At 34.2% G+C, this 19307-nt stretch overlaps 1 protein-coding gene across 5 annotated transcripts in view; it reads left to right on the top strand.

Moving 5' to 3' along the window:
• GRIK2 (glutamate ionotropic receptor kainate type subunit 2) overlaps window positions 1-19307 on the top strand; it is a 648281-nt gene that overhangs the window by 303275 nt on the left and 325699 nt on the right. For all 5 annotated transcript variants that reach the window (XM_082633756.1, XM_082633753.1, XM_082633752.1 and 2 more), the window contains 3 exons: window positions 4419-4600; window positions 11784-11837; window positions 14723-14896. In XM_082633756.1, coding sequence (XP_082489882.1) covers window positions 4419-4600; window positions 11784-11837; window positions 14723-14896 — 410 coding nt within the window. The remainder of the gene's footprint in view (window positions 1-4418; window positions 4601-11783; window positions 11838-14722; window positions 14897-19307) is intronic.

Here is a 19307-nt window from a genome sequence, read left to right as displayed (position 1 = left end):
TCTGCATTTATATAAATAACTTAATGAGAATAAGAGAAACTTAGAACTAGGAAAAATTTAGAGATAATCCAATTTAGTAATTCTTAGGCATTTTGGTTTTGGTACCACTTTATACTCTTAATAATTACTGAGGATCTCTAAAAGCATTTATAATATGCTTATAAACATTTATCATATTAGTAATAAAATTATAACATTTAAAAATATTTATTAATTCATTTAATAATTGCAGTAACAAATCTATTATCTATTCACATATCATATTTTAATGAAAAATACCTATATTTTCTAAAACAAAAAAAGTAATAAGAAGAGTGGCTTTGTTTTGCATTCTCATAAGTCTCTTTAATGTTTGGTTTAATAGGAGGTAGTTGGATTTTCATATCTACTTCCTCATTCAATCTGCTGTGACATCATCCATGTCTTGTAACCCCAAGAACACTCCACTGCACACATGTGACTGAATGAAAGTAAAAAAGCCAAAGAGCCTCTTATTATTATTATGAAAATAACTGGACCTCAGGGACCCTCCTGAGAGGGCTGTGGACCACACTTTGAGAACTGCTGATCTAGATAAGACTCCTCCCATGACCTCACACTCTGGAAGCACTCTCTCCTCACAGATGCCCAAGCCAAAAATCTGAGAAACCTCCCTGACTCAGCCCTTCTCCCTCACCAACCACTTACCATCTTTTCTCAAAAATCTCTAGTCCCTTTTTTTTTCTTAGATTCCATATATATGTGTTAGCATACGGTATTTGTTTTTCTCTTTCTGACTTACTTCACTCTGTATGACAGACTCTAGGCAAAGTGAGAGAGTGGCACGGACATATATACACTACCAAACGTAAAATAGATAGCTAGTGGGAAGCAGCCGCATAGCACAGGGAGATCAGCTCAGTGCTTTGTGACCACCTAGAGGGGTGGGATAGGGAGGGTGGGAGGGAGGGAGACGCAAGAGGGAAGAGATAAGGGAACATATGTATATGTATAACTGATTCACTTTGTTATAAAGCAGAAACTAACACACCACACACACACACAAAAATCTCTAGTCCCTCCTCTTCTTTCTCTCCCTACCGTCTTGACCTGAACACACACCTTACCCTTTCCCAACCTGCGTTATTACAACTGTCTTCCAACTCTTCCTCCCATTTTAGTTCTTCTCTTCTGTCCTCTATAGTGAAAATCTGAGTGATTCTTTTGAAATGAAGATTCCAAGTGAGCATTTTCTACCACCTTTAAGTTAAGGCCTTAACTCTACTGTAAAATACAAGGGCATCCTAAGCATCCCTGCCCTCTTCTCAAATTACACTTGTCAGCACTTCTTCCTTGCTTCTTAAGATTCTTTGCCCATGCTCTCTCACCTCCATGCCAGTATAAAAGCTGTCTTTTCTTCCATCCATTCCTTCCATTCTTTCTCTTTTTATTTAGGTATTAACTTAGACATCACCTCCTTTGAGATAATTTCCCTGAACACTCCCATTCTGAGTTAGGTGATCCTGCTGTATGCTTCCTCAACCATCTGTACTTTCCCTATCAAAATAGTATTGCCATTTTTCATTTATAATTGCTTGCTTAGTAGCGTTTGTCCCCCTGTGTATTTTTAGCGTGGTATGGGCAGGAAATTTGTCTATTTATATATTTCATTGTCTCCTCAATGTCTAGAACAGTGCTTGACCTACAGTAAAAATTTAATAAACATTTGATGCATGGGTAAATGAATGTCTTTTTTTCTCTCTCTTATTCCTACAGTCAGTTGTATTTACAGTTTTTAACTCTTCCTAATGAAGTTGGAAATCATTCTTTGAATTAATTGTTTTATTGTCTTATGCTACTAATTAATATAAAATAGTTATTATCCTACAATATAGCTATCAAAGGGTAGCTCTCATAAGACACTTATCTGAAACCAGACCTATCTTTGGAAATTGGCCACACTCTTTGAATCTCTCACCTGGAAAGATTGTTAAAAATGTACATGCAGGAGTCCTATCACCTGAAGATTCTTATTTGGTTGTTTAGATTGTACCCCAGCTTCACAGGTTACTATCATACCTTCCAAAGTTTGGGAGCCACTGCCTTGCAGCAATTATATTCAGGTTTATTTATAAAAAGTAGTTAAACAACGTTACTACCCTTTAAGAATTTATTCTAATTTAGTTACAGAGTACTCCCATATGTAAAGAAATGTATAGCCTTTTATAGATGTTTTAGAGGATTTTATAGCCCAATGTTAAATGCTGCTACAATTAAGCAGGAGTTATAAATTCAAATATTTGTTTTCATCTTTGTACAGTTCAGTGTTAACATCTGTAATCATTATATACATAATTCCCTAGACTGAATTGTATCATGTTTAATGGGTATATTTGATATCAATTAATTATGTAGTATTTATTTTACTAATAATATTATACTGTGTAATTTATGCAAATATTATTTGTAGGATTTTATATATCAAAATTTTAAAATAACTTACAATGAAGTAAACTTTCTGGGACAATGCTTTATTTAATGAATTCATTTAATTTTTTATAATTTTATTTATTATTTTTTTTTGGCTGTAATGGGTCTTCGTTGCTGCACGTGGGCTTTCTCTAGTTGTGGCGAGCGGGGGCTACTCTTCATTGTGGTGCACGAGTTTCTGCTTGCCGTGGCTTCTCTTGTTGTGGAGCGCGGGCTCTAGGCACATGGGCTTCAGTAGTTGTGGCACATGGGCTCAGTAGTGGTGGCTCCCAGGCTCTAGAGTGCAGGCTCAGTAGCTGTGGTGCATGGGCTTAATTGCTCCAAGGCATGTGGGATCTTTGCAGACCAGGGATTGAACCCATGTCCCCTGCACTGGCAGGAGGATTCTTAACCACTGTGCCACCAGGGAAGTCTGGTGGGATGATATTTTAAAAGCAAAAGATACTAGATATATTTATGAATTTACATATGTTTTATCTTGCATGTCTCAAGGATAAAAATACTGAAAATTAGTCATGTTAATTTTATTAACTATGTTGCAACATATTAAAGTGTATATAGCATTACATGTCTAAGAGGATCTATTATTTATTTAAAAACTGAATGAAAAATATTCCTAGAATTAGATTTTATTCTTTAGATCTCATGTTATTTTAATATACAGTAGATTTTTAGTCATAGTAAGATTCTTTTAATTCCTATTTCCAAATAGAGTTATATATATATAATAAAGAGAGTATCTGTGTGTGTATATATATATATATATATATATATATATAGAGAGAGAGAGAGAGAGAGAGAGAGTTCCAGATAGTTATTTACAAATATTTTCCTTTATTATTGTTTGTCATAGTAATATTTATGAAGGTAGTTTTTCAGGAAAGATAGAAGTAGAGTTTTAGAAATATAAAGATGAGATGGTAAAAGGGGTAAATAAGAAGGAAGAGGGGAGAAGGGGAAAGGAAATTGCTTAATTTTGTCCAAGCTAATAGAATTGTATGATTGTTCTTTTCTTATCATACTCTTATATATTGGATCTTTTATATCAGTTTTTAAGGGGTTTCATTACTTAGAAAGTTTCTATAAAGGAATAAATTCATTGATTTGTCTCTGTTATTTAAAAATGCATAACGGTTTAATGATCTATTGAAAATGGACCTATTAATTTGATATATTTTTGAAACATATAATCAGGAGCTGCTTTTCTAGGAAAATGTTTGCTTTATTAGTAATTTCTGTGGTTATATTTATTTCTGAAGAAATACAGAATGATACAAATAAAAACAATACAGAGGAAAGTTTTATTTCTTAAAGTGATTTAATTACACTTCTGGCTATTTAGTCTTCTTATTAAGAAAAATATATCACTCTTACATATACACCAAATTACTAGACCATTACTTGTGAACAAAAACAAGAAACAATAACCAAAGTTTGTAATAATAGAGAATAATTACATAAATTATGTCCACTGAAACTTAATTGGACAAACTAGAACAGTAATCACTAACCTACAATGACCTATAAGACATTGTCACAAAACAATTATTGATGTAAAATACAAAAAAAAAAAAACCCTCTATGTATATATGTGCAAATGCATATGGAGGATAATATTTCAAACCATCAACAGTGACAACCCACTGGGAGTAAAATTAGGATAGAGAGGGAAACTATTTTATTTTTTATTCTTTTATCTATTTAAATTATTTACATTAACTTACAGTCATGTATGTCTTTCATACTTTGAGAAATACCCTAAGAATTTGAGAAGTGATTTTAACAAAAATAACTGGGGATTGGGAGTTCTGAAGTAGGAATTTCAATGGTCACGTCATGACGTACACATGTACATGGTCAAGGAAATCAGACACTGTGGTATGTTTTGTGATTCTATGAACTACTCTGTTTTTTCTGTAACATTCTATTTTTTTTCTTTTTCATTAAAGGTCTCATTCGCTTGCAGGAGCTCATCAAAGCTCCATCAAGATACAATCTTCGACTTAAGATCCGTCAACTACCTGCTGATACAAAGGATGCAAAACCCTTACTAAAAGAAATGAAAAGAGGCAAGGAGTTCCATGTTATCTTTGACTGTAGCCATGAAATGGCAGCAGGCATTTTGAAACAGGTAATCTTTAAATTATTTAATTCTTAATTTATTTATTAAATTTGAGTTTGAAATTTTTTTTTTACATCTTTATTGGAGTATAAGTGCTTTACAATGTTGTGTTAGTTTCTGCTGTATAACAAAGTGAATCAGCTATATGTATACATATATCTCCATGTCCCTTCCCTCTTGCGCCTCCCTCCCACCCTCCCTATCCCACCCCTCTAGGTGGTCACAAAGTACTGAGCTGATCTCCCTGTGCTATGCAGCTGCTTCCCACTAGCTATCCATTTTACATTTGGTAGTGTGTACATGTCAATGCTACTCTCTCACTTCGTCCCAACTTCCCCTTCCCAGTCCCCCCAAGCCGTGTCTTCAAGTCCATTCTCTACGTCTGCATCTTTATTCCTGTCCTGCCCCTAGGTTCTTCAGAACCCCCTTTTTTTTTTTTTAGATTCCATATATATGTGTTAGCATAGGTATTTGTTTTTCTCTTTCTGACTTACTTCACTCTGTATGACAGTCTCTAGGTCCATCCACCTCACTACAAATAACTCAATTCTGTTTCTTTTTATGGCTGAGTAATATTCCATTGTATATATGTGCCACATCTTCTTTATCCACTCACCTACTGTTAGGTTGCTTCCATGTCCTGGCTATTGTAAATGGTGCTGCAGTGAACATTGTGGTGCATGTATCTTTTTGAATTATGGTTTTCTCAGGGTATATGCCCAGTAGTGGGATTGCTGGGTCATATGGTAATTATATTTTTAGTTTTTTAAGGAACCTCCATACTGTTCTCCATAGTGGCTCTATCAGTTTACATTCCCACAACAGTGCAAGAGGGTTCCCTTTTATCCACCCTCTCCAGCATTTATTGTTTGTAGATTTTTTATGATGGCTATTCTGACCGGTGTGAGGTGATACCTCATTGTACTTTTGATTTGCATTTCTCTAATGATTAGTGATGTTGAGCATCCTTTCATGTGTTTGTTGGCAACCTGTATATCTTCTGTGGAGAAATGTCTATTTAGGTCTTCTGCCCATTTTTGGATTGGGTTGTTTGTTTTTTTGATATTGAGCTGCATGAGCTGCTTATAAATTTTGAGATTAATTCTTTGTCAGTTGCTTCATTTGCAAATATTTTCTCCCATTCTGAGGGTTGTCTTTTTGTCTTGTTTATTTATTTATTTATTTTTTGGCCACACTGTGTGGCATGTGGGAATCTTAGTTCCCCACCAACCAGGGATCAAACCTGTGACCCCTGCAGTGGAAGCGTGGAGTATTAACCACTGGACTGCCAGAGAAGTCCCCTGGTTTTTTGTTTTTTAAATCAAAGTGTTATTGTTACACAGTCAGTTTAAAAAAAAGAAGCCAGAGAAGTCACCTTGATGTGATTTTCTGATAAAAAGTCTAAGTACTTTAATTAATTGTCTTATAGGAAAATAATATAAATATTGATGATCTTTAAAGCACATTGAAGTTCCGAGGTTACTTTCAAATGGCTAAAATGCCGTTTGTTAATGTGAATATTGATCAATGAAGTAGATATTTCTGTTTTGTGCTGAAATGAGGGAATAAACTTCAAATCAACAATTAAGCAGCTCAACCATTAAAATCAACTAGTAAGAAAAAGAGAAAAAAAAATTGTTCTTTACCTGTCTTGTATGCTGAGATGCCTTACACATTTGATCTTATTTAATCATCACCATAACCAAATGAAGTAGGGACTAGCTCCACTTTACAGATAAAGAAACTGAGTCTCAGAAAGATTAAGTAGCTTGATCAGTGTCCATCATTGATCAAGGAAATAGCAGAGGGATTTATATTTCTCCTAGTGATGTTAGGAAGTATTCATTTCAGAATAAGCATTGCCTACCTAAAAAGATAATTCTAAATCAATCAAATGAAACAATTCATAGCAGTAAAACCTCTTACTATTACTTCAGCACTATTCAGGCCTAACAGCACACTGGAAAACAATTATTATTAGCTCATATCTTATATATGAGGGGATTGATGTAAGGGGTTAAATAACTAGTACAAGGCTGTACTATGTAGTAGATCCTGAACTTGAACACAAGTCATTGGACTTTGTTTTTTAAGCTCTTCTATACACACTAGCTGACTGGAGATTAGCCACCTGTCTTGAAGCCTCTCAAATGTAGGATAAAATCTCTACTAGAGAGTTATGCAGATTCAGATGTTAAATTATATCTCATAAAATATAACTACCAACAGTAAATGTCTGTTATAACATGGTTAGTTTATTAAGCAGATGTTTATCCAGTCTTCCAATATGGATGTTGGTTTCACTACAGTAAAATATTTAATTGGATTTGGAAAATTGCTCTAGTGTTATATTTGAGTAATAAAGAATATAAGGGTGGTTGTTGTTGTTTGGTTGGGTTTTTTTGGGAACAAAATGATGCGATAAAGTAAGCACTGGAATCTAGAGTAGGGTTTTGTTTTTCACTTAATACCAAACAATTCTTGGTCACATTTAGAATACACAGACTTGGAAAGGATACCTTTCCTTTATGCCTGAAGTATCACTGTACTATTTGTCAGTGGCAAATAATAGGCTTTTGGTAGGCTTTCTCTAGGCCTCCAACAAGTATATAGGTGATCAGTTGTCTTGTCTCTAGAGTAACTAACTCTGACTTATTTTGCTGTTTGAAAAGTGAGAGTATCCATCACCTTTAATAATAGAATTTCCATTCTGTCTTCTAGTTGATATATCCCTTATTTCATACTTGTTTTCTGATGTGTAACCTGCTATTCGCAAAATGAAAACAGAATTAAAGTAGTATCTAAAATATATACAACAGTAAAATTATATAATTTTAACAAGATTAGTAGTGAAAAATCAGAACAGAGGGGAAATGAGAATATGAAAGTTAAGTTGAAGTCAGAGTAAAGCTATTACACAGAATGCACGCTTTTTGATCCTGTAACACTGGCAGACCCCATATGGTAGGATTTTTTTAAAACTTACCTTGTCCCAGAGAGCATTTATCTCATATTTGGATCTTAGCTACTCTAGAAACCAATTCAAAAAGAAAGTAAATAGCTTCTTTTTTGTAACTGCAGCAGTACTTTAGGACTCCATTTTATGATTTATGAAATTTTTCTGAGATTCCTCAACGTTGGCTAATGATGACACTCCAAAGAAATGGTACAATAGTTGAAGATAAGGCACAAATGGGCTTTCAGCTTGTCTGGCTTAATCCAAGAACAAATATTAGGAGTATCAAGAAAAAGAGATGTTTGTTTGTTTTATTTAAACTGACTGAGCTCTAACTAAATAGTGAGCAACCATGAATTTGAAGTTTTCCTGCCTGAGAGCTTTAAAAGTGAGTGAAGCCTGGGCTTGGCTAGATTTCCTCTGAGGCAAATTAAGGGCACTCATTGGCATACATGTCTTAATAGCAAAAGATTCCACCTCTACTCAGATTTGTCAAAGAGAATCCACTATGGCAGGGCCAGGATGCTGTGGAGTAAAGTCTCACGAAGACATTCTATCACAGAAAAAAATAGCAACCAAGAACTTTAAAGTCCATATCAGAGAGTGTGAAATCAAATTTTTTAGCCTGGAAAAATGTAAAAGCAGATACAAAGAAACTGCTACAGCAGCAAGAAGTAAAATATAATAAAATTTTAAGAAATACGTATAAAGTCTACCCCTCCAATTGTTAACCTTAAGCAATGTAATGTCCAGATATAACCTGAAGGATAAACTGGTTGCAAATTATATGCCTGGATAACTGCATGTGTTAATTTGTCATATGGCATTGTTAACACTACATCAGTTAAATGTTGGGAAATTCTAACAATATTTTGATTTTGGAAAAAATTAATCTGCGGTATTTCTTTCCAGGAGGGGTGACATGGCACAAACAATTTTCTTTTGTGGCCACTCTTATTTATACACAAGGAGATAATAATTTTGTTCTTTTTAATGTGGTTTGAAGTGTGCACACAGTTCATTCAGAAGCAGTAGTAGCAAGACATAAATGCTATAATTAAAAGAAGGTCCAGAACAAGTTCTTTTTTAATTCCCATTGGAAATTATTAACTCACCTTTCAAGAGAGTATCCCCGTTGTTCACTTTTGTTCATGTTAGAGTATAGGTACTCCATCAAAAACAACTAAACTTTTCTACTTAGATCTAAGTTCATAGTCCATACTGACTCTTGTTTTCAGAATCAAAGACTGAAAGGAGGTCAGTGAATTGCTCACACAGTCCTCATTTATCCCTTCCTTAAAGGCTTCTTTTCAACATAATGAAGAAGAAACCTGGGGATGGTACAGAACACTATTTTCTTAACCACCTCCCACCCTCGCCTCCAAAACACAATTTCCAGGATTGGGCTGAGATTCCCAGGTTTTCGAATTATCAAGGAGGAAACAGCCAAAATTTTAGAATGTATAGATCCTAAGTGGATCTATATCTTTGGGAATATAAAATATGCCACTTTATAAACGGCATAGATTATGCTCTATATCCAAGCTCCAAGAGTTAGAGACCTGGAGTTTATTTCCACTCACTGTCTCAATTTGTTGCCTAATGTCTTAGTTTCTTCACCTGTAAAATAATAACAGGACCTACGTCATAGGATTTTTTTTTTTTTTTTTTTTTTTTTTTTTTTTGCGGTATGCGGGCCTCTCACTGCTGTGGCCTCTCCCGTTGCGGAGCACAGGCTCCAGACGCGCAGGCTCAGCGGCCATGGCTCACGGGCCCAGCCGCTCCGCGGCATGTGGGACCCTCCCGGACCGGGGCACGAACCCGCGTCCCCTGCATCGGCAGGCGGACCCCCAACCACTGTGCCACCAGGGAAGCCCGTCATAGGATTTTTAATGAGGCCTAAATTGATTAAGATGTGCAATGTGCTTAGAGTAGCACCCAGTACTTTTTAGGCATTATGTAAGTGTTATTTATAGTTATATATCTGAATCGCTGTTTCTTTCATTTATCCCTATGGATATTTCTATGCCTATTGAGTTGGTAAAGTAAAAAACATCGACAAGGGTAATGCTGAGCTCTCATTGAGTAGTTCTGAAGTTGGGAAACCTTGAACACATATCCATCAGGAACAATGAATACCTTCTACAAAGATAATCTTGTAAATTTTTATTTTTGCTTAAATGTAAATTTATCAGAGAGTTATTGGCTCATATCATTTTTATCCATTCAGCAAATATTATTTGGTTCCTAAGAGTTGTGCATCCAATTCAGTTGTGTGTGTGTGGGGGGGTGTTCCCCACACCACAATCAGTGCTCTGATGCCAGCACATTGTCCTACAACCCAATTCAGTTCTGACAGCATCTATCCAGAGGTAGCATCCAATTCCACGGGTTAAGGGCTTAGTCCTACAAGACTGTTCCCCCACCTCCCCCACTTCGGACATGAGCCACAAGTCCAGGTTCTCACTTGTGCTTCTGACCCACCGGCTGTAGACTGGAGGTTCCTACAACCCCCTCCTTAGGTTTGATTAATTTGCTAGAGCAACTCACAGAACTCAGAGAAACATTTTACATACTAGATTCCCGGTTTATTATGAAAGGATGTAACTTGGTAACAGCCAGATGGAAGAGATGCATAGGGCAATATACAGGGAAAGGGCAAGGAGCTTCCACGACCCTTCTGAATACGCCACTCTCCTCGCATCTCCACATGTTCACCAACCGGGAAGCTCTCTAGATCCTCTCCTTTTGGATTTTTCTGGTGGCTTCAGTTCATAGGCATGATTGATTAAATCATTGGCCATGGCGATTGAACTCAGTCTCCAGCCCCTCTTCCTTCCCAGGAGGTCACCGGGGTAGAACTGAAAGTTTCAACGTTCCAGTCATGAGATTGCTTTCCCCTGGCAACCAGCACCCACCCTCCCATCTTAGGGGATTTTCCAAAGTCACCTCATTTGACATAAACTCAGTTGTGGTTGAAAGGGGCTTGCTAAGAATAACAAGACACCCATTTCACCTTTATGGCTCTGAAGCAATTTCAGGAAGTGAAGAAAAGAAACCAAATATTATAACAAAGATGTTCCCATTGCTTTTATTGTTTGGGAAATTCTAAGAGTTTCTGGAGTTTTGTGCCAGAAATGGGATGAAGACCAAATACATATTTCTTATTATAAATTACAGTATCACAGTTCCTAAGTTCCTTTCCTCTGCTCAATTCTTTGATGCTACCTTTCATTAACAAATGTTTCTCCCTTTAAAAAAAATACATTTTATATATCCCCAAAATTTTCACAAACATCTATCTTTTCTTACTGAACAGCTAATGCTGTGGAAATACAAATTTTATTGTAGCTAATTGGTTAATACCTACCTATGGGTATAGAATACAAAGGATGTAGCTGGGGCAGCTACTTAGTAAACCAATTTGAGTAGTTAGTAGTTTGTGGAAGAATATTAGATGCACCTGAGAATACTTGTTTCCTACTAAGAGCTCTTCATTCAGCTCAAAAATGCATCATTTTTCAATTATCATCACCAGCTACTGTTCACTGATAAACAGCTATTTCTAAAGGATTCTGCATTTTCAGAGAGGAAATTGACACTTCTTATGACTGGAAGTTCTAACCCCAAAGTCCTTGTTTTAAGACTGATAGTCTAAAATTGATGAGGACTGTAGAAATGTGAAATAAAACATAGTAAATTTCAATTGTTCATTAATGAAAAATAAACTTTCCTTTATCTGTACAGTGGTGATTTACATTTGCTTCATTAATACTAAGAAAATGTCTCTAAAATGCTAAAAATAATTCCTGTTGGTGTACTTTGGAGCACTGTTTTCCTAATTGAGTAATACTTTTCAACAAAATAAAATGGTGTTCCTTATTATGGTATTTGTAGTGAAGATATTACAAATATAATGAACTAAGATGTGCTAATTTGAGGTTTTGTTTCAAATTTAATGCCTCTTTTAATATGTAAAGCATAAGTTTTACAATTGCAAACATTCAATTAATAGCTTTTCTATCAAGAGAATTGGTTCAGAAATTCCTTTGTAACCACTAATCTTCTTTAACTATGGAAAAAAGATTTAGTTTGACCCAATTTTAATGTAACCTGAATACTATAGGCTGATCCTTCATTACATTCTGCTATTTTCATCTCACTTGTCTTATTGACATAATGTATTTCATCTAACGTGTACCTTCAATATTAATATTTTAATTTTTTACTTCTTAGGCATTAGCTATGGGAATGATGACAGAATACTATCATTACATCTTTACCACACTGGTAAGTAATTTATTAAAACATAAAGATAATGCTCTAAAGTTTCTTATAATGAATTTCAGGATGAAAAATGGGTTTTTGAGTGGGAAGAAGTAATATAATACTGGCACTTTTAAAGTTATGATTTATTTTATTTTGATAAAACCCAAGAGGAATTATCATCATAGAGAACTAATGATTCTTGGTGGGAAGGTGATGATTTTGAAATAATATCGTTTCAGATATTAATTCAAAATAATGTCTTATTTTTATATTGCTTAGAGGACTTTCAGAACATAACGGATTTTAAAATTAGTTTGCTGAGAAATCAATGTTTTAGAAAAGCACAAATTCTTATGTTGTTAGCTCCATTGACTTAACTGAAATAGGGTTTACTGAAGGTGCTCCTTTAGTAGATTAAATTTTCTATTCTGCTTTTGCATATGTTAAGTTGGATTTTTTAAGTAAATATGATTTAATTTGCAATTAGCAAATTGAATGTTACCCTTATTTTTTGTCTTTACATACCCACTACAGTTTTTTCTCAATATGCATGAAAATCTGACATTCTTTTTTTTTTTTATCAAACCTACTTACCCTTAGCTCTATTTCTTTACCGATACATTATCCTAGTTTTCCTTCCACTGTGAAACAGCTATCTGTCTCTGTCACTATTTCCTGCCCATCCCCCCAATATGAGAGCATCTCCAACTTTGGGCATGTATCTTATTTTCTTTTTTCCTCTTCAATTATTTTCTTCAGAACTGGTATGTACTTAGAGCTTCAGTTATGACCTTTGTTCAAATGAGATCTAAATGTCTATCTGTAATATTCCTGAATTGTTGTATATCACTGTGTTGCAGAACGTTTCTAATTGTGGCGTTAAGATAATTTCAAGTTATTTAAACCTTAATGTATTGTCCTCTGAAGTGACTCATCTTCTGACTCTTGCTTCAAAACTTCCACTGTCTCTAACTCCTGTATCCCCAACAAAGTGCCACTGATTTTTTCTCCATAGTGTCTGTAGTATGCATCTTCTCCTTTCCCACAGTGACCAGTCTAGCCAATGCTCTCTCTTTGTTAACTCAAAAGTTTTCCAATTGATCTCGTTGCTTTTAGGAGTCTTGAAGTTACCAGATTAAATTACTAAAATTTAGTAATTGGTCTAAACTACTAAGTTTTAAATCTAAATTGATCACAATAGCTTCTTGTAAAAAGAACTCTTCTTCAATGAAGATGCTTCACACAGTAGGTTGTATTTTACTGGTAAATACTAAGGCTAACTCTGCTGTATATCTGTATCACTTACCACCAGGCAGCTTTTTTGCAGCCTGTGAGAAACTTAGTGATGGGCTGGTGGAGAGTGAGTAGAAGCCTTCACTCGTCAGCAAATTATATTTCAATGCTGTTGAAACTCAGTTCTACCATAATCATAAGATGTTAGGGAAATCGAAAGCATCTCTTAATAAAAAAATGGGAAAAAAAACTAGTTTAGTATATGTAGGACTCATCTAGCCTATAATTGAAGGTCCTTTTCAGTTTGATTCTAACCTAACTTTCCTATTTTCTTTTGCCGCTGTTCTACCTCATGAATTCTCTTATAGCCAAAGTGATTTAGGTCAGTCTCCTGAGTAGACTTTATATTTTCTAATTTTTGTGTCTCTACTGACATTTTGGTCTCCTTTTGTCTTTTGCCTATCAAGAGCATGGCCATTCTTTAATGGCAGCTCAGATCCCATCTGCTCTGTGAAGTTGTTCTTTACCATAAAAATTGAAAATCATTTGTCTTGCTTCTGACTCTTTGCACTTATCACTTGTACTCTTTTGCCCCTTAGCATATATTGCACTACATTATATATATGTGTGTGTGTGTGTATGTGTGTGTGTGTGTGTGTGTGTGTGTGTGTGTGTAAATATATATATAGCCAGAGAGAGAGAGAGAGATAGAGAAAGAGATAATCTCCTTGGCTAGATTGCAAATGTTGAAAACTAAAAACCTAAAAGTTCCTTTTATTTTTCACAGCACGGAATAGAGCGCAGGCCAACATCAGCTTCTCTTCACTGAATTTTGCTTCTATAATCTAGTCTGTACAGCTGTATGAGCAAGCTGTGCCCAGGACCAATGGCATTGATCTTGTCCTGGCTCTCAATGTTGTCTATAAGATCTAAGGAATAGCTAATGCTAACTCAATGGGGGCAGAAGTCCCACATGCTGCATGTTCTCATAGTGACATCCGACTGCCCCGACAGCTTTGGCCTCCTATCTCCTGGGCAAATCCAGAGCACTCACTGTATATAGAGTAGAAAGGGCAACCAGAGTCTGAAGTGTTCCCTATGGGGGAGTGGCTAGATAGGGTATAAGACAAAAGAACTACAAGAGTTCTTGTAACCAATAAGGCCAGTTTTGTTAACTTTTTTCCTCAGCTTTGATATAATTTTCATTAGTTAGAAGCTATATTTCATGATCTGTTTCTTAAAAAAAAAAGAAAAAAGACAAAGCAAAATAACACAAAAATGGCAATAACCAGTCAAGGAAGCAAGACATGGGAAAACACCTATAATCAGTTAAATATAAAAGAGTAATGCATAAAATTTAAGTGCAAGCTATCCCTAACATAGAGAAGAAAGCTTACACAAACCTTAAAGTAAGTTGTAGAAAAGCCTGTTGTTCCACTGGGGGAACTGGAATAATATATATATGTACTTGTTTATGTAGAGTGTATATATATTTGCATTGGCAAAGCATGAGCATAATGTATTTGAATCTTGGTGATTTGTGATGTTTAAACATCACTTGAGACACAGTGGTGTTAAGTAACCTAAGGCAAGCAGGAATACATGATTATTTCAATTATACTTGCCTATGAATATTCTCTCTTGATACTAACACAAAGAAATTTGTCTTTTAGGACCTCTTCGCTCTTGATGTAGAGCCCTACCGATACAGTGGCGTTAACATGACAGGGTTCAGAATATTAAATACAGAAAATACACAAGTCTCCTCCATCATTGAAAAGTGGTCTATGGAACGGTTGCAGGCACCTCCGAAACCCGATTCAGGTTTGCTGGATGGATTTATGACGGTATGAATACCCACTTAAAGATCAGTTTGTGTGTTTCTAAGTAATATTGCATAAATTATTGAGTCATCTGGATCCAAACTTCGGTTTAGTTATTACTGTTAAAGGCATGATATCAGAAATACTATTGCCAAAAAAAAGTACTATTGCCAATAATTCTATTAACAATTTTCTAAATCAATTTTATGTGGCAAATTTAACTTTTATCCAAGTATCTCAAAATGCATTACAACTATTGTCAGAAGACTACGATGTAGGGGATTTCTCTAAAATTAATTACTGCTATATATAGGATAAATTAAAGACTGAAAAGAAGATATTAACCTGAAAGTTATCCTTTTTATCTTAACTACCAGTATATGATTACTCTTCATCATGTTGGTTTCTGATATCTGATGTCATAAATGACTTACACCACACTAAAATTTCCCTTGAGCTTACTCTTTAAGGTTCAGAATTCACCAATAATCACACTTGTTATTTTCAAGTCTTGGTTTTAAACCTAGAAACTAGACTAATGCTTAAACTGTAAAAGAAGGGTACATTTTATGTAACTTTAGTTGTTTATACCAGTTCTGCCCATGAAAATCTAATGCAGTGTACATACATAATTTAAAATTTTCTAATAGCTATGTTAAAAAACATACACCAAAAGGTAAATTTCAATATTATTAATTTATTTTATTTAACCTATTGTATCAAAAATGCCATTATTTAAACAATCACTGTAAAAATTATGACTGAAGTATATTACATTCTTTTTTTCTATTAAGTCTTTGAAAATTGGTATGCATTTGACACTTCATGTATTAGTTCAGACTAGTCACATTTCAAGTTCTCAGTAGCCAAATGTAGCTACTGGCCACCTTACAGGACCAGGTAAGTTTATACTGTACTATTTAACAAATTATAAATGTCTGATATATTCTCATTCAATCTACTTTCTATAGACAAAGTTACTGCTACAATTTAGTAAATAGCTCAGCACTTTGGCAATATTTACATTTCCTAGGTCATTAAAAAGTGTCATTCTAAATGGAAACTTTATAAGCAGAAACATCCTCTATCCTGATGTGTGGGAAAGCTTTTTCTATTATGATTGTAATGTTTCCATTAATTGCTTCAATGGGGCTTCAAAGTATGTTTTTAATGTTGTAGCAAAATAAAGGAAATTTTGTGTTTTTCTTCCCTTAAAAGAAGATTTAGTAATACAAATTGAGTGTCTTCATAGAGACTGTGAAGAAATCATGGTTACCCTCTAGGCACCAACCTTCTAATGGAAAGGAAAAAAAGAAAAAAGACTTTTATTTTCTTTTAGTGAGAAAAATAACCTACTAGAATTTGAAAATATCTTATATCCACATTATTTTTTTAAGGAAATAGTATGAGGGGAATTTTACTCCTGTGCATAAAAAGAGATGGTTGACTAGTTCTAGTATTTTAGTTTTACCTTAAGATATATTTGAGAAACTTTATTGGGAGAAAAATACATAAATAACTTAAAAATGAAGATTTTTTTTTCTGAAGTACATCCATATTAAAAATAAAATACAACCAAGAATAAATTAGAAATATTATATTTCATTCCCAGTTTGAAGATGGTGAATCAAACTTTTGGAACCTAATAGACAATGTTATTTTTAAAAATTAAAACATATACTTCCTTTTAAATTGTTATTTTAATCATGTATATATTTTTTCCATATATGCTTTCTAACTCTCTTTACCCTTCCTTAATTTCAAGACGGATATTTTTATTTGTTATTCAGAACCATTACTGAATGGTTTTAGGAAAAGTAAATCAATAGGTATCATGGCAATCTTAATATTTGCGTACTCTAAGACTTCCACTGATACGTCCAAGGATTAGTGTGCCCTTTTATATATCAGAATCACAAAAATTATCCAGCCTTACTTGGGTACTCTGTGTATTTCTGTATGATTCCTGTATGACTCTACATGTCATCCCTTGAAACTTCTAGTAAGTTAAGTAGACTATTGAAAGAGATAAATACAAAGGAAGATATATTAATTTCATATCTAGGAGGGTAGGGGCTCTTGGAAAGAATTAACCTTCATAAAATGGATCAAAAAAGACAAAAATCAGTTATATTTCTGTATACTAGGAAAGAATAATCTGCAATTTATTAAAATTTATAATTTTTATAAATAAATAAAATTCATTTTCTAAAATAACAACAACAAAAAAACCCCAGCTATGTGTCTACACTAATGCTAAATGCTTTGCATGCATCATTCCATTTAACCCTCAAAACAACTCACTGAGTTGGTACCATTATTATTCCCATTTTACAGATAGAAATATAAGACCTCAAGTGGTTAACTAACATTCCAGTGTCACACAGTAAATGTCAGAATTTTAAATTGAACTTGAGTATTTCTGTTATCCAAATTTGAACTCTTAGTCGTTATTTTTACCTTCCCCCATTAGCCACATAATTACTCCAAGTCCCAGTATTTACAATTATGGAGCACACAGGCCACTAGACAAGATGAGGACCTCAAAGTCAACCAAGTGTTTGGACTCTTTTCTTGGCTTTCCTAAACATATTCTTTTCAATAAAAGGTATATGCACACTAAAAAAAAAAAAAAAAAAAAAAGACAGGGTGTTAGGATGAATGCAGGTTTAGTTTTTTTCTTTTTAGCCATGAGTCCAGTCCTCAGTCCTGCCCTTCTTCTGAACTGACAAGTGATTTAGTGGGAGTGGATAAGTGATAGAACAAAAATGCACTGATGAGAAAATGATTAGCTATTTATTGAAAATTCTGGGCATTGTGTATAGACCATAGATTTTGAAATCTTCAGAAGAATTTTTAATGCCAACACTCTTCTCTTTGTTATAGTCATGAAATACTTTTCAAATAGATCTTAAATAAGAAAAAAAAAGGGTATAAGGGATAATTGCCTCTTTGTTTATATATCTTTATTTGAGTTACTGCAAAATATAAAAACCACCAGAAGACTTACATGAGAACATTTTTAAAATGAATGACTTCATTTTTAAAATGAAGATAAATTTCCTTGTGTGAGCACTTTTGAATAGTTCTTATCTAAAAATGTGTGCCAGCTATTTTTTTTATTATATTTATAAATAGAGCAGGGAACACAAAATATTTTAGAAGTAGACAAAAAGTTTGCCATTCAAATAAAGATTTCTTTTAAAATGGATGAAGATTGATGACTTTTTTTACAATTTTCCAAAAGGAAAACTGATAATATCTTTTAAAATATTTCATTAGATAACATTATATAATGATATAAAATTATATATAAAATATTTTATTATATAAATTAATTATTAATTATAAAATAGTACATGATCATTATAAAATAAAACCAGTATGAGATCTGTTTAAAAATGTTGGTATATTTATGCCTTGTATGAGTATTCTTTTTCTTTTCCATTTAAGATTATATTATAAGCATTTTCCCAGTTATTAAATGTTTAGGAAAAGAAATTAATAAGCTATTTCCGCCATGAATGGAGTGAGGAAGTTAAGAGGATTCTAGTTAGAAAAGAAAAGAATTATAGCCTGGCATTGTAGAGTTGGCAACATTCCCTTTAGTCAGTTCATGAGATCTCAGTGTTTATATATCCCTTGTTCTTTTTTCTCCCTATGGTCCCATTAAGAAATGGGATTATCAGCGAAGTCCCTAGCGCCTGAAGCAAGACCTATTATCAGTATCATAGTCATTTGTCACTATGTAAGATCACAGTGCTTAGATTTTCACATTATTTCTTTATGTTTAAGCTATAAAAAGAAACAGTGAATTGGATTCATAAGAATTTTCCTGGCTGAGTTAGCACCTAGGCTAAGTGTTTATTTGCTAAATGACTACTGAATACAAGACCATTTCTGCCATAGTTGTAGTTCCTTCTTCTATGGTCTGGGAACATCATATTAAAGATATTAATGCTAGTAGCTCAGTAAAATTCTTATCTTCATTTGGTATAAACCCAATCAGGGAACCAAGTCACACAATACATCCAAACCTGATCTCACTAAGAAGGAAGGAAGAAAGGAAGTCTGACCCTCTTCCTTCACACATAAGGGTTTTGTTTTTAACTCATATCACCTTTCTCCCACTTTTCCCCATGCCCACACACTGCCATCCAGGTAGTGCTCTAAATGCCTCCCTAGACATGAGCCCTTATTATAAAACCCTTTCCCTACTGTGCATTCTTTATTAATTATTCACATATTTCCATGCCCCTGGGAGTGGGGAAGCTCCCTTCAGTAAACATCATCACTGTCCTTTACCGTGTGATCAGAAGGCATTTCTCCCCATCCTCTGACCAGACATCTACTTTCCCCAGGCACCGTTAACTATAGGGTGGGAATTCACTTTTTTGAATCCATCAGCTTTTGACAAAGGTTACATTTATTATTG

The sequence above is a fragment of the Mesoplodon mirus genome, assembly GCF_964341445.2.
Source record: "Mesoplodon mirus genome assembly, chromosome: 10".
NCBI lineage: Eukaryota > Metazoa > Chordata > Mammalia > Artiodactyla > Ziphiidae > Mesoplodon > Mesoplodon mirus.
Note: the sequence above shows the minus strand (reverse complement) of the source record. Positions and strands in the feature narration are given on the sequence as shown.